Source organism: Elephas maximus, chromosome 20 (assembly GCF_024166365.1).
Source record: "Elephas maximus indicus isolate mEleMax1 chromosome 20, mEleMax1 primary haplotype, whole genome shotgun sequence".
Taxonomy (NCBI): domain Eukaryota; kingdom Metazoa; phylum Chordata; class Mammalia; order Proboscidea; family Elephantidae; genus Elephas; species Elephas maximus.
Window position 1 is genome coordinate 80,073,654 of NC_064838.1, and position 16,214 is coordinate 80,089,867.

At 36.7% G+C, this 16,214-nt stretch overlaps 1 protein-coding gene across 1 annotated transcript; it reads right to left on the bottom strand.

Moving 5' to 3' along the window:
* Positions 1-990: 990 nt before the first annotated feature.
* LOC126063791 (olfactory receptor 5L2-like) lies at positions 991-1,941 on the bottom strand. The gene has a single exon (XM_049862174.1). It carries the CDS (start codon positions 1,939-1,941, stop codon positions 991-993), a length of 951 nt encoding a protein of 316 aa, XP_049718131.1.
* Positions 1,942-16,214: the final 14,273 nt, after the last annotated feature.

Below are 16,214 nucleotides of genomic sequence, written 5' to 3' on the forward strand. Positions count from 1 at the left end.
CCCCTGGGTGGACTTGAACTTCCAAACTATTGACCAATAGCCAAGCTCTTTAACTGTTTGCACCATGGAGAAAACTAATGAGATAGGTAGAATATTATTACAACATTCATTTTACAGATGAGAAAGTTTTTAAAAGTTGCAAAAATAATTGACATTGGAAAAGAAAAAGTAGTAAAAGAGAAAATAACAAAAAAATGACTAAAATTTAATTCCCACATATACCCATAAACACATGGGAAGGTTGCTCCAAATTAAAAAAATATACACATATTTTATACATATAATATAAGCATATATGTATAATATAAATATAATATATATAACAAAAAACCCATAATATAAATATATAAATATAATATGATATAAAGTTCTACTCTGTCCTAGAGGGTCGCTATGAGTCGGAATCGACTCGATGGCAGTGGGTTTTTTTTATTATATGTGTTATATTATATGGATTATATTATATGTATATATGTCACATAGTATATACATATAATATATACATATATAAGAAAAATGTATATTCCCTGAAATAAAAAGGAATTGAATTCAGTAAGAATGGTTACATGCATTAAGGGCATTGGAAAGACATGTCTCTTTATTTTTGCTTTGCTGGAAATATATTGGTTTAACACAAACCAAAAAAACTGAGGCTTAACAGTGCCATCTTAAGCCCAAGCAAAATACTCAGAGAGACCAGAGGACAGCAGCAAAAGGTGGTAGGTGCATTTGAACAATGTTCTGTTTAATACTGGGAATTTAAGAGAAATCTAAAACATGAGTAGAGAACAAAGAATCATGCAAAGTACCCTGGTTCACTAATGTCTTTCCTGGATTTCCATTTCATTGATTTTCACTCAAACAAAAATCCCTTCTTAAAGGTCCTTTTTGAAACCCTAAGTCCAGCTAGGAGACCTGGTGGTACAGTGGTTAAGGCTCACTATGGGTCAGAATCAACTCAATGACCATGAGTTTTTTGGTTAAGTCCAGCTAAGAAAATGGCCCCTTGGTGAGTAAATTAAATCCCATCACTTTCCTGAGAGCTTCTTTCACATCCTTGTTCCTCAGGCTGTAGATCAGGGGGTTCAGCATGGGAATTACTACAGTGTAGAACACTGTGGCTACCTTGTCTGTGTCCAGACTGTTGCTAGAGCTGGGCCTGCAATAAATGAAAAGGATTGTTATGTGGAAGACAATTATGGCTGTGAAGTGAGAGGCACAGGTGGAAAATGCTCTACGCCTTCCCTCTGCAGAGTGCGTCCTCAGGATGGTGACAAGAATGAACAAGTAGGAGGTGAGGATGACCACAATGGTGATGCTGTCATTGACAATGGTCACAATGTACACCAGCAGTTCATTCATAGAGACATCAGAGCAGGCAAGAGATAAGAGAGGGAGTAGATCACAGAAGAAGTGGTTAATCACATTCGATTGATAGGACGGGATCTCAAGAGCTAAACACAAGTGCCTCAGAGAGCACACTGTTCCACACAGGTAGCAGCCAGACACTAGCTCCAAACGGAGCTTCTGGGACATGATGACCATGTACAGCAGGGGGTTGCAGATAGCCACAAACAGGTCATAGGCCGTCACAGCCAGCAGGATGACCTCAGTGATTCCATAAGCACAAAACAAATAGAATTGTACCATGCATTCCAGGACAGAAATGGCTTTGTCCTTGTTGATGATATTGTCCAGTGTCTTAGGCACAATGACGGTGGAGTAGCAGAAATCCACAAAGGACAAGTGGCTGAGGAAAAAGTACATGGGGGTGTGAAGCTGACTGCTGACCTGAATCAGTGCAATCATGCCCAGGTTGCCCACAACTGTGACTCCATAGATTAGAAGTAAAAACAGGAAGAGGAAGATTTTCAGCTCAGGGACACCTGATAATCCCTGGAGAATGAACTCTGTCACCATGGTGCAATTTTCTTCCACCATTTTCCACTATATTTCAGGTTTGGGAAAACAATTACATTTTTTATCTTTCTCCTAGAAGAGAATAAGGGTTTTATGTTAACTTCACAGAGATAGAATATTTATATGAAAAACAGTTTTTATAAGAAAACTGCCTATAAGAAAAATGTAATTGTCAAATCATTCGAAGTGTTAAAAACTTCTGTAGATCCCAATGGTTAAAAATAATCATCATCAAAAGCCTTAAATGATTCTCAGAATTTATCTGCACAGTAGATTGGGATTACCTACTAAATTAGTGTTTTGATGAAACTTTGTAAGTGATTCAATGTTATGCTTTACAGCTCCATTGAATTTACCTCCTGTTCCCTGAGAAACTTAACAAGCTGTGTCCAGTTGGGGTTTTAGCTGTTGTGCTCCTGTATGATATTTATATTTTTGTTGTTGTTGTTTTTCTTCCAGTTTATTGGTAGCATAAATTATTAGTAGATGAGGTACCTGTTTTTTCCAATTTTGTGGAGTGTGACACACTTCCTTGAGTCAGTGGCTTAGAAAGACCTGTTTACATTTGGTATTATGCTGAATTAAAAAAAAGATAAAGTAGATAGTGAAAGCCATAATCTTTTTAGCTTATCAAATTAACCAAGTGATTTTGCTAATTATAAGGGTGATAATGAATGCTAACAATGCTAACTGTTGTATAAACTTTTTCTGGAAAACAGTTAAAAAGCAGACGTCCAAAGTATTAACTCCAAAGCAACAATGAAAGTTAAATTAACTTTTTTTTTTTCAGAAGAGACATTTTATTTGTAGCAATCTTTTGTAAGAATTGTTTAAATGTATTGACAAATTACTTTGAAAAATTAAGTTCAAAGCTATATGGCAGCAATGTTTATGGCATTAAATATAAGCAAATACTAAATATAAGAAAATAAATTATTAAGCATGTGTACACTATGACTGTAATGGAAAATCATAATGGTGTTTGAAATTAAGTTTCAGACACAGTTAATTAAAAACAGGATGACTAATAGCACACCTGGGAACAGATGTAGCTGTTGACATGATGTAGTTGTTGACATGATGTAGTTGTAGAGGTATGAATGGAGCTAGAGAGGTTACATGTAATCAATTTAATGGCAGGTTACAATCCTTAAAAGCACATGTTTTATCCATATTGAAAAAGAGGCAAATAAATATTTTCCCAAGTTCTCACAGAGTAGATTGGGGGAAGTGGTTATGTGATCTAGCCTATGTAAGCGGGAGCTGTAACCCAGACTTATTGCTTAAAGGAAAGACGCACAGAAGTTGAGGAATTTTACTCTCTACTAGACTCAGAGACACATGTGCCATCACGATGGTATGAGAAAAGATAGGATTAGGAACACACACAGCTTGGTATTTTCTCCACATGTTGGACTAATTTTTAAAAAGTGGGGACAATTACTTGTCCTGAAGTCATGGTTTGATCATCTACCTGATCGTAATTACATTCTTACATACAACTCTTTGCCAACTCCTAAATTAAAGATTTTCTTTCAAATGTTTGTTTACAATCTAGGCTGATAGCAGAAAACTTGGCCATGGTGAAGTCAATCATTGGTGAAAAGAATTAAATCCTGTCCTGAGTAAAGGTAACCGACAAGTCCATGTGTCCTCACACCAGCTGTAGGGGACATTAATGTAACCTTGGACTTAGGGTGACAATTAGGGAATATGTCTGTGGTCATCTGTATTAGAGTCAGTGAAGGAAAGTTGTATGAAAGAAGAAGGAAAGGGAAAGAAAAGGAGAAAAACAAAAGATCTACCATTTTGTTTGCTGTGTATTCTAACCCACATTATAGCTGTCACCCAGTGGTGTTGCAGAGGAGTTGTTCTAATTTTCCATCAAATATCTCTTAATACTAAAGACAAAAGTATTTTAAAATTGACTAAATAATTTGAAATATTTTAAATTTTAAATCATTTAAATATTTTAAATAATCAGTATATAGGAAAAGGGTTTCTGTATAAACATTCTCTAATTAAAAGAGAGCTTATAACTATTACAGAAACATAAAGCTTATAATTATCATTGAAGTTTATAAAGTATTCTGTATAACAAGAAGAATGAGACATATTTTAAAAATATTTTCTTGTTCACAAAATGTATTTCTTTCAATATTCAAGTAACTAGAGTCTCGTTCTAGCTAACAAACCTGACTGGTAGACATCTCTTCCCTGGACTTGAAGATATCAGCCCGTGTATAGTGTAAAAAAAAAAGTATAGAGACTTTATATTGCAATTTAAGCTCCTGGGGACTGGGTCCCTTCAGTTCTCAAAACAATTATTTGTCTCTATGGAACACTAAAGATAAACCGTTAAAAATAAAACTTACTTTACATATGAGACACAAATGATTGTTCATCTCTATGGCATGTCTACTGGAAATTAATATAACAAACCCAATACTGTAACTTGGGAAACAATACGGAAAAGCAAGCAAACATCTGCCAAAATTTCATGGTACATTATAGGAACCCAAAATCCCAGTATTGTGTATGTGGGTAAAGTTCTTATTAACATCCTGAAATGACATGAATATTTCTTGTTAATTTTTCCTTTTCCATAACGTTGCAAAATATCCTAATTTCCTGCAAGGCATAGCATTTATCACACTAACCCCAATCTAGTCAGTAGTAGAGCTGGGCTTCAGTTTTGCTATTTCTTTGATTACCTCAGTGTACCACAAGCTTCATATTTCTGTAGTGTTACCTCATGCTTAGTGTGAGGGCTGGTTTGTCATAGATATACGCTTAATCCAAAGGAAGTTTTAGGTCTTTCCTTTCACCTCCGCCTCAGAGAGGGCCCCTTTCCAGATCATTCTCCCTCCCCTGACAGTGAAATGCTGGTACTGGTTACTCAGTGCTTGCCTTAGCTGACCTTCCAGTGACCTCAGTTATCTGATGTGTTCCAGAAAAGTTGTGATTTTGCTGACTATGCTTGTCCTATAATAATGGGGAAGCCCTGCTGGCATAGTGGTTAAGTGCTACAGCTGCTAACCAAAGGGTCAGCAGTTCGAACCCTTCAGGCGCTCCTTGGAAACCCTATGGGGCAGTTCTACTCTGTCCTATAGGGTCACTATGAGTCAGAATTGACTCAGTGGCACTGGATTTTTTTTTTTTTTTTGTAATAATGGAAGCAAATCTATTTTTAGCTTTCTACCTCCTGAACTGAAGCTGGAGTCTGTTTGTATTATTTCACAGAATATTCAACTGAGTGCAACTGCAATAAGATTTTTAAATTGTTATTTAGTATATAACATACTAAAGGCCTTTTTAAATAATATTCTCAGATAGCGAGATGGAGAATGTCTCTAATGACTACAGAACAATTCCATTTGAAGATAAAGAGATTGACAGAGTTTCCTTAAACAAAAATGAAAAAAAATAATAATTTTAATAAATTGTTAAAATAAGCATTGATAGCAAGTGACTACAAAATTTTGACATATTAGGTTCGTGATATTAAAAAAAATTGAGTGACTTTGCTATTTCAACAAAACAAAATACTGTTTGATCTTTGCTTTACTATCTAAGTTAGGGAGCTGAAACTTGCGTTACTCTGGGAATAATAATACTCATCTGCGGACAGTCTTACTAATTGAAATAAAGAAAAATAAAATTCAGCTCATTAATATTGAGATGAATTTCCAATGATATTATGTAGTTTCCCCTTGAAATTTTTATCAAAAATTATAAATATGCATAAGTTTTTAAATAATAATACAGTAATGATACATGTAATGATAATTCTTTTATTGTAGGCAAAAATCGCATAGAGTTTTATTACCACAGAAAATTATAGGTCCATTTATATTCAGCGTCTACTTAGTTGCAAGGAAATCCTGGTGGTGTAGCGGTTAAGTGCTAGGGAGGCTAAACAAAAGGGGTGGGCAGTTCAGATCCACCAGGGGTTCCTTGGAAACCCTATGAGGCAGTTCTACTCTGTCCTATAGGGTGGCTATGAGTCAGAATCAGCTCAATGTTAATGGGTTTGGTTTTGGTTTTTAGTTGTAAAGTAGTATGTTAGTGTAAATAATAAAGGATGCAGTTCTGGACAGTAAGTGAAATTTAAATCATTCAGAAGCAAAAAGAAATGATATAAAATCTGATGATTCATATATTTCAAACGAATCATGATGGACTCCAGACTGCTGTAGTATACACTTGAAATTACAGGTCTTCCTTTTTCAATTTAAAATTTGATGGATAACACCAACATAAATCATGCTTGACATAGCAACTACGAAAGCTACCAGAGAGAATGCTGGACTCTAACATTAGATACTAGAAGGATATGAGATTTATCATCAGTGTTTGTTGAAAAGTGTTATTGCCCTTGTGGTTGAAGTCCCAGATTTAAACTTTTGTCAGAGTACCTAAACTATATGGGTCTCTGTTCCCCCAGCATAAAAGTTAAAGCGGTTCTGTCTCTTTCTTCACAAAAAATTTAAACATCTTTTGCCAATTTAGGTGAGAAAAATAAGGGTTTATTCTTTTCAAAGTGATTATTCACTATTTATTAAAATTGAGATTAATTTCTTTAGTGCTTTTCACATGTTCCATGTGAAATAAATAAGAATTAAACCACAATGTGGATTGGAAGATTGTTTATTTGTGAATATCTAAAACTATGCTGGTCATCATTAGACAAGCAAATATTAACCAAAAAAGGGTGACTTTAACTCATCATTGTAAACTTACCATCACATAATCTTTCTGAATAATTTAATTGAACCGATATAAAAAATAGTTGCCCAGGTTTCATTTTACGTTCATAAAACAGTCATTTCCCTATTATGTATCTGCCAGGCGCTCCTTGGAAACTCTATGGAGCAGTTCTACTCTGTCCTTTAGGGCTGCTTTCAGTCGGAATCGACTGGATGGCACTGGGTTTGCTCTCGTTTTTTTTGGTTATATCTGACTTAATTTGGAATTCCATTAAAGCACAGAGAGTATATAACAACAGAAGGATAAATAAGTAATTCAGGAAAAAAAAAAATGATGCTATAAAGAAAAGATAAATCTGATGTTATAATGTTTCCAAATTAGATACCAATGTCTAAGAAGGTTTTGTGTAATAACTATTATATTTAATAAAGGAAAATCAATTATCCCTAATACACACAACAATTTTGGTCTTTGATTATTTCTTCCTTCACATTGTAATTAGAAATGGTAATTAATTTAAAGTGATAGTAAAACCCAAGGAGGGAAATTAGCTCTCACTACTTATGATGACGCCATTCAGTTGTTCCATGAAGACTGCCTAGAGAGTCCTGATGAAGATTATGCCCTTGCTCAAGCTGCCATAATGGATTATAATACTGTATTTACCTGTATAGATAGATGAGAGAAAGTATTCAAAAAATAGTACAAGAACATAGCATCTCTGTGTTTGTTCTCGACATTCTCAGGATCAATGTAACGTATTTAAACCTCTTTTTTATACCCTGTCTTCCTCCACAGTGGAATTAGTTCTTGAAATAATTTAGAATAATAACTATAAATCATTCTAATTTTTATTCCTTCCAGCACCTAATGAGATACCATTTATGTATATGCCAGAAAATAGGAGCTCAAAAATCTTTGTTGAATCACTGCCTTAATTATATACATTCTTGCCTCTGGAACATTGTTCATACCGTTTGCTCCTGCATAAAACTTCTTTTTTAAATTTTTTTAAAACTATTTTATTTATTTTGTTGTTGTTGAGAACATACACAACAAAACATATACCAATTCTACAGTTTCTACCTGCACCATTTAGTGACATCGATTATATTCTTCAAGTGTGTAACCATTCTTACCCTCCTTTTCTGAGTCATTCTTCCCCCATTAACAAAAATTCACTGTCCCCTAAGGTTCCTATCTAATCTTTTCGGTTGCTGTTATCAGTTGGATCCCATACAGATAGTTCTTAAAGGGCATAATGCTCAAGGCAGATCTTTTTTACTAGTTAAGCTAATTTATTGTTTAGTTTTAAGAAGACTTCAAGGGATATTTTTGGTTTAAAGCTTAAGGATTATCTCAGGCCAAGAGTTTCAGTGGTTCACCCAACATTCATGTCTCCAGAAATTATGGCGTCCATGAGAATTTAAATTCTCTTCTGCATTTTTCCCCTTTTGATCAGGATTTTTTTTATGGAATCTTTGATCAAAATAATCAGTAATAGTGGCCAGGCACCACGTAGTTCTTCCGGTCTCATGGCAAAGGAGGCAGTTGTACATGGAGGCAATTAGCACACATTCCATATCCTCCTTCTGTTCTTTACTATCCTTCATCCTCTGTTGTAAATAGAAATGACTTTTTATACCTGGGATGGCAGATTGAAAGTTTTTAAGACCCCAGGCACTGTTCATAGAGCTAGGAGGTAAAACAGAAGCACAGAACATGTTATTAGGCCAATTGACCAGGATGTCCTATGAGATCATGACCATAAGCTTTCAAGCCAAAAAAAAAAAAAAACAAATCCCATGAGGTTTTTGGTTGTACAAAAGCAGCCACAGCAGCTACTCTTTTTTTTTCCCCCCCACTGTTGTAAATATATCTATCACACAATATTTAACAATTTGGCTTTTTATACGTGTACAGCTTATTCTTTCTCTGTGTTTCTCTTAAACTCTTGTCTAACCTTCAAGGCCAAGTTAAAAGAGCATGTCAATTATGAAGCAATTCCTCCCATATCCACTAATGGATTTGAATTCTCTCTCCCCACTCACCCATTTATAAATTTTACTGTATTTAACATTGCAAATTGGTTACTTTTTGCCTGCCACATAACACCATTGGATTTTTTTAATGTAATTTTCATTGTGCTTTATGTAAAAGTTTACAAACCAAGTCCATCTCTCACACAAAAGCTTACATACACCTTGCTACATACTCCCAATTGCTCTCCCCCTAATGAGACAGCCCGCTCTCTCCCTCTGCTCTCTCTATTCATGTCCATTTGGCTAGCTTCTAACCCCCTCTACCCTCTTATCTCCCCTTCAGGCAGGAGATGCTAACATAGTCTCAAGTGTCCACCAAATCCAAGAAGCTCACTCCTCACCAGCATCCCTCTCTAACGCGTTCTCCAGTCCAAACCACGTCAGAAGAGTTGGCTTCGAGAATGGTTCCTGTCCTAGGCCAACAGAAGGTATGGGGGCCATGACCACCGGGGTCTTCTAATCTCAGTAAGACCATTAAGTCTGGTCTTTTTATGAGAATTTGGGGTCTGCATCCTACTGCTCTCCTGCTCCCTCAGGGGTTCTGTGTTGTGTTCCCTTTCAGGGCAGTCATCGGTTGTAGCCGGGCACCATCTAGTTCTTCTGGTATTAGGATGATGTAGTCTCTGGTTTATGTGGCCCTTTCTGTCTTTTGGCCTTGATATTACCTTCTGTCCCTGGTGTTTTTCATTTTCCTTTGATCCAGGTGGGTTGAGACCAATTGATGCATCTTAGATGGCTCCTTGTTACCGTTTAAGACCCCAGATGCCACTCTTCAAAGTGGGATGCAGAATGTTTTCTTAATAGATTTCATTATGCCAATTGGCTTAGATGTCCCCTGAAACCATGGTCCCCAAACCCCTGCCACTACTACACTGGCCTTCAAACCGTTCAGTTTATTCAGGAAACTGTTTTTGGTTTAGTCCAGTTGTGCTGACCTCCCCTGTATTGTGTGTTGTTTTTGCCTTCACCTAAAATAGTTCCTATCTACTATCTAATTAGTGAATACCCCTCTCCCACTCCCCCTCCCTCCCCCTCTCGTAACCACAAAGAAATATTTTCTTCTCAGTTTAGACTATTTCTCAAGTTCTTATAATAGTCGTCTTATATAATCTTTGCCCTTTTGCAACTGACTAATTTCACTCAGCATAATGCCTTCCAGGTTCCTCCATGTTATGAAACGTTTCACAGATTACTCACTGTTCTTTACTGATGCATAGTATTCCATTGTGTGAATATACCATAATTTATTTATCCATTCATCCGTTGATGGGCACCTTGGTTGCCTCCAACTTTTTGCTATTGTAAACAGTGTTGCAATTAACATGGGTGTGCATCTATCTGTTCGTGTAAAGGCTCTTATTTCTCTAGGATATATTCCAAGGAGTGGGATTGCTGGATCATATGGTAGTTCTATTTCTAGCTTTTAAAGGAAGCGCCAAATTGATTTCCAAAGTGGTTGTACCATTTTACATTCCCACCAGCACTGTATAAGTGTTCCAATCTCTCCACAGCCTGCATTTAACTAATGGCTAACGATCGTGAACATTTCCTCATGTATCTGTTAGCTTCCTGGATGTCTTCTTTAGTGAAGTATCTATTCATATCTTTTGCCCATTGTTTCATGGGTTATTTGTCTTTTTGTAGTTGAGTGTTTGCAGTATCATGTAGATTTTAGAGATCAGGGGCTGATTGGAAATGTCATAGCTAAAAACTTTTTCCCAGTCTGTAGGTAGCCTTTATAATCTTTTGATGGAGTCTTTGGATGAGCATAGATGTTTGATTTTTAGGGGCTCCCAGTTATCTAGCTTTTCTTCTGCATTCTTAATAATTTTTTGTATACTGTTTATGGCATGTATTAGGGCTCCTGTTTTTTCTTCCATGATCTATATTGTTTTAGATATTATATTTAGGTCATTTTTGTGCATGGAGTGAGGTATGGGTCTTGTTTCATTTTTGTGCAGATGGATATCCAGTTATGCCAGCACCATTTGTTAAAAAGTCTGTCTTTTCCCCATTTAACTGTTTTGGGGACTTTGTCAAATATCAACTGCTCATATGTGGATGGATTTATGTCTGGATTCTCAATTCTGATCCATTGTTCTATGTATCTGTTGTTGTACAAGTACCAGGCTGTTTTGACTACTATGGCGGTATAATAGGTTCTAAACTCAGGTAAAGTAAGGCCTCCCACTTTGTTCTTCTTTTTCAGTAATGCCTTATTTATCTGGGGCCTCTTTCCCTTCCATACGAAGTTGGTGATTTGTTTCTCCATCTCATTAAAAAGTGTCGTTGGAATTTGGATCGGAATTGCATTAAATGCATAGATCGCTTTTGGTAGAATAGACATTCTTATACTGTTAAGTCTTCCTATCCATGAACAAGGTATGTTTTTCCAGATATGTCCCTTTTGGTTTCTTGCAGAAGTGTACTCTAGTTTTCTTTATATAAGTCTTTTACATCTCTGGTAAGATGTATTCCCAAGTATTTTATCTTCTTGGGGGCTACTGTAAATGGCATTGATTTGGTGATTTCCTCTTCGGTGTTCTTTTTGTTGGTGTAGAGGAATCTAACTGATTTTTGTATGTTTATCTTGTATCCCGATGCTCTGCTGAACTCTTCTATTAGTTTCAGTAGTTTTCTGGAGGATTCCTTCAGGTTTTCTGTGTATAAGATCGTGTCATCTGCAAATAGAGATACTTTTACTTCTTCTTTGCCAATCTGGATGCCCTTTATTTCTTTATCTAGCCTAATTGCTCTGGCTAGGACCTCCGACACAATGTTGAATAAGAATGGTGATAAAGGGCATCTTTGCCTGGTTCCCGATCTCAGTGGGAAAGCTTTCAGGTTTTCCCCATTTAGGGTGAGGTTGGCTGCTGGCTTTGGATAAATGCCCTTTATTTTGTTGAGAAATTTTCCTTCTATTCTTATTTTGCTGAGAGTTTTTATCGTGAATGGGTGTTGAACTTTGTCAAATGCCTTTTCTGCATCAATTGATAAAATCATGTGATTCTTGTCATTTGTTTTATTTATGTCGTGGATTACATTAATTGTTTTTCTAATGTCGAACCACCTCTGCATGCCTGGTATGAATCCCACTTGGTCATGGTGAAGTATGTTTTTGATATGTTGTCAAATTCTATTGGGTAGAATTTTGTTGAGGATTTTTGCAACTACGTTCACGAGGGATATAGGTCTATAATTTTCTTTTCTTGTGTCTTTACCTGGTTTTGGTATTAGGGATTTGGTGGCTTCATAGAATAAGTTTGGTAGTATTACCGTCCTTTTCTATGCTCTGAAATACCTTTAATAATAGTGGTGTTAACTCTTCTCTGAAAGTTTCGTAGAACTCTGCAGTGAAGCTGTCCGGACAAGGGCTTTTATTTGTTGAGAGTTTTTGATTACCTTTTCAATCTCTTCTTTTGTTATGGGTCTATTTAATTTTTCTACCTCTGTTTATGTTAGTTAGGTTGGTAGTGTGTTTTTAGGAATTCATGCATTTCTTCTAGGTTTTCAAATTTGTTAGAGTACAATTTTTCATAGTAACCTGATATGATTCTTCTAATTTCAGTTGGGTCTGTTGTAATATTGGCCATCTCATTTCTTATTTGGGTTATATGCTTCCTCTCTGGTTTTTCTTTTGTCAGTTTGGCCAGAGTTTTATCAATTTTTTTCAAAAAAACAGCTTTTGGTGTTGTTAATTCTTTCAATTGTTTTTCTGTTTTCTATTTTATGTAGTTCTGCTCTAATTTTTATTTGTTTTCTTCTGGTGCCTGAGGGTTCCTTTTGTTGCTCCCTTTCTATTTGTTCAAGTTGTAGGGATAATTCTTTGATTTTGGCTCTTTCTTCTTTTGGGATGTGTGCATTTATTGATATGAATTGGACTCTGAGCACCACTTTTGGTGTGTCCCAAATGTTCTGTAGGATGTGTTTTCATTCTCGTTGGATTTTATGCATTTCTTTATTCCATCTTTAATGCCTTCTATAATCCAGTCTTTTTTGAGCAAAGCATTGTTCAGTTTCCAAGTGTTTGATTTCTTTTCTGTGCTTTTCCTATTATTGATTTCCACTTTTATGGCCTTATGGTCAGAGAAGATGCTTTGTAATATTTCAATGTTTTGGATTCTGCTAAGGCTTGCTTTATGACCTAATATGTGGTCTATTCTAGAGAATGTTCCATGTGCACTAGAAAAGAAAGTATACTTGGTTGCTGGTGGGTAGATGTTCTGTATATGTTCATGAGGTCAGGTGGGATGATAGTAGCATTTAGATCTTCCGAGTCTTTTTTGAGCTTCTTTCTGGATTTCCTGTCCTTCATTGAAATTGGCATGTTGAAGTCTCCTACTATTATTGCTGAGTTGTCTATCTCACTGTTCAATGCTGATAGAGTTTGTTTTATGTATCTTGCAGCCCTGTCATTGGATGCATGAATATTTAATGTGGTTATATCTTTTTGGTGTATTATATAGTGTCCTTTCCTATCCTTTGTGATGGATTTAACTTTAAAGTCTATTTTCTCAGAAATTAATATTGCCTCTCCTGCTCTTTTTTGACTGTTGTTTGCTTAATATATTTTTTTCCATCCTTTGAGTTTTAGTTTGTGTCTCTAAGCCTAAGCTGTGTCTTTTGTAGGCAGCATATAGACAGATCTTGTTTTTTAATCCACGCTGCCACTCTCTGTCTCTTTACTTGTGCATTTAGTCCATTTACATTCAGGGTAATTATGGATAGGTATGAATTTAGTGCTACCATTTTGATGTCTTTTCTTGTGTGTTCTTGACAGTTTCTTTTTTCCACTTAATTTTATGTGCTGAGTAGTTTATATATTGTCCTTTCCTCATATTTGTTGTTGTTGATTTTGTTTCTGCTGAGTCTCTATTTTTCCCTTGTATTTTATTTTGATGAGGAGGATAGTTTGTCTCCTTTGTGTTTACCTTATTATTTACCCCTATTTTTCTAAATTTAAAACTAACTTTTATTTCTTTGTATCACCGCATGTTCCTCTCCATATAGAAGGTGTATGATTACATTTCTTAGTCCCTCTTTATTATTATAATGTTGTCTTCTTCTATCTAATAACATTGCTGTTACCCTGTTTTGAGCTTTTTTTATTATTATTCTTGCATTGTTTTTTTGGATTTCCCTGTCTGGGTTAACTTCTGGTTGCTCTGCCCAGTGTTCCAGCCTTGGGTTGATACCTGATATAATTGATTTTCTAACCAAAGAACTCCCTTTAGTATTTCTAGTAGTTTTGCTTTGGTTTTTACGAATTCCCTAAACTTGTGTTTATCTGGAGATGTCTTAATTTCACCTTCATATTTAAGAGACTGTTTTGCTGGATATGTGATTATTGGCAGGCAATTTTTTTCCTTCAGTTTTTTAAATAAGTCATCCCATTGCCTTCTTGTCTGCATGGTTTCTGCCGAGTAGACTGAGCTTATTCTTATTGGCTCTCCTTTGTCGGTGACTTTTCGTTTATCCCTAACTGCTCTTATAATTCCCTCATTATCTTTGGTTTTGGCAAGCTTGATTATAATATGTCCTGATGACTTTCTTTTAAGATCTACCTTATGTGGAGTTCGATGAGCATCTTGGATAGATATCTTCGCATCTTTCATGATATCAGGGAAGTTTTCTGGCAACAAGTCTTCTATAGCTCTCTCCATATTTTCTGTTTTCCTTTCCTGCTTTGGTACTCCAATCACTCATTGGTTTTTTCTCTTGAGGGAGTCCCACATGATTCTTAAGGTTTCTTCATTTTTTTTGAATTCTTTTATCTGATTTTTCTTCAAATATATCACTGCCAAGTGATTTATCTTCAAGTTCAGAAATTCTAGCCTCTACTTGCTCAATTCTGCTTCTCTGACTTTCTATTGAGTTGTCTACTTCTGTAATTTTATTGTTAATCTTCTGAATTTCTGATTGCTGTCTGTCTATGGATTTTTCCAGCTTATTAAACTTTTCTTTATGATCCTGAATAATCTGTCTTATTTCTTTAATTGCTGTATCTGTGTGTTCCTTGGCTTGTTCTGCGTATTGCCTCATTTCCTTCCTAATGTATTGAAGGGTTCTGTATATTAAACTCTCATATTCTGGCTCTGGTAATTTCAGGAATGAACTTTTTCTAGAAGATCCCTGGATTGTTTGTTTTGAGAAACTGTTGAGGTGATCAGGGTCTGTTTCTTTGTGTGACTTGATATTGACTGTTGTCTCTGGCCATCTATAAGTTATCACATTAGTTCATGCTTGCTTATTGTGTCATAGCTGCTTGCTTTGTTTTCTTTTGGTATACCTCTATGGGTTGCTTGAGTGAGCTAGCTTGATTATTTTCTCCTTTGGAGCTCTGATATCTTGTCCCCAGAAGGCTAGAGCTGTTATCTGGTATATCAGTCTAGGAGCTCATTCAGTTTTCTTGTATGAATTCAACTCAGGTTTCCAGGTAGCTGATCAACAAGTCTGTGGTACAGGCTCTGTCCAATGGTCTTAGAGGGGCAGGGGTGATTGGTGTTCATACCAGTAGGTGATTGCAGCAGGGGGTCATGCTCTGAACAAGGCCGGGGGCTGAGAACTGATCCCCAAGTGTCTCTTAGGGAAGTGCATCCCTGTTTCCTTGATCATGCAGGTGGGTGGGTTCTGCAGACGGACCATGAGGACTTAGAGTTTTTGGTTATATGGACTGGGAGGCACCAGTTATCCTTGGACCCATATTGCTGGTGGCTAGGCGACCTGAGTGGAACTACCAGTCCTTAGGTCACTGATGTGGGTAGGTGAAGACTTTGTTTAATAGGCAAAGCAATGTCAAACATCAAACACCCACCTCTCCACAGCATAGCTGAAACAGTTGTAGTCTGCCAACAAGGGCCTATCATCCTGAAATAGGCCCACACAGGTCCATGCAGAAGGGAAAGATGCTCAACGTCTATGACAGTTTATGTCTGAACAGGAGCAGCTTCTGTCCTGAGCTTCCCCGGTTAATGGAGCTAGCAAATTATCTTTCCCCTCAAATGCAAATTTTTTCCTTCCCCCAGGCTGGAAGGATGGCTCTAGATGCTCAATAGTGTCTATCTCATGCCCAGGGAATTCAGCTGATGAAGCCAGCTTGGGGGGGGGCGCGGTATAATATACACTAGTACTTAGCTTTTCCTGAGAGCGCTGTTCTTCTCTGGTTCTGGAGGTGTGAGCAGGCTGTGTGGCTGGCTGGCTCTCCCCAAGGAAACTGCAGCTGAATGCTAGCACCAGCCCACCATCACCGCTGTTCCAGGAATGGTAACTGAGGGCCCCCCGTGATTCAGGTCTGGTTACTCCTCTCCACGTCCGAACAGTCTCTTCCTTCCCCTGCCCCTCAGTTCATTTTCTAAACTTGCCTTTGAAGCTCAGGGCTCCCAGCTTGTCACAAATATACTTGTTTCAATCGTTTTTTTCAGGTCTTTGTTGTAAAAAGAGTCACAGATAGCATCTGTCTATTCCACCGTCTTGGCTCCACAGACCATTGGATTTTAAGGTCCTCGAAGATGAGGAAGATATTTTTTTTTAAACTTATTTATT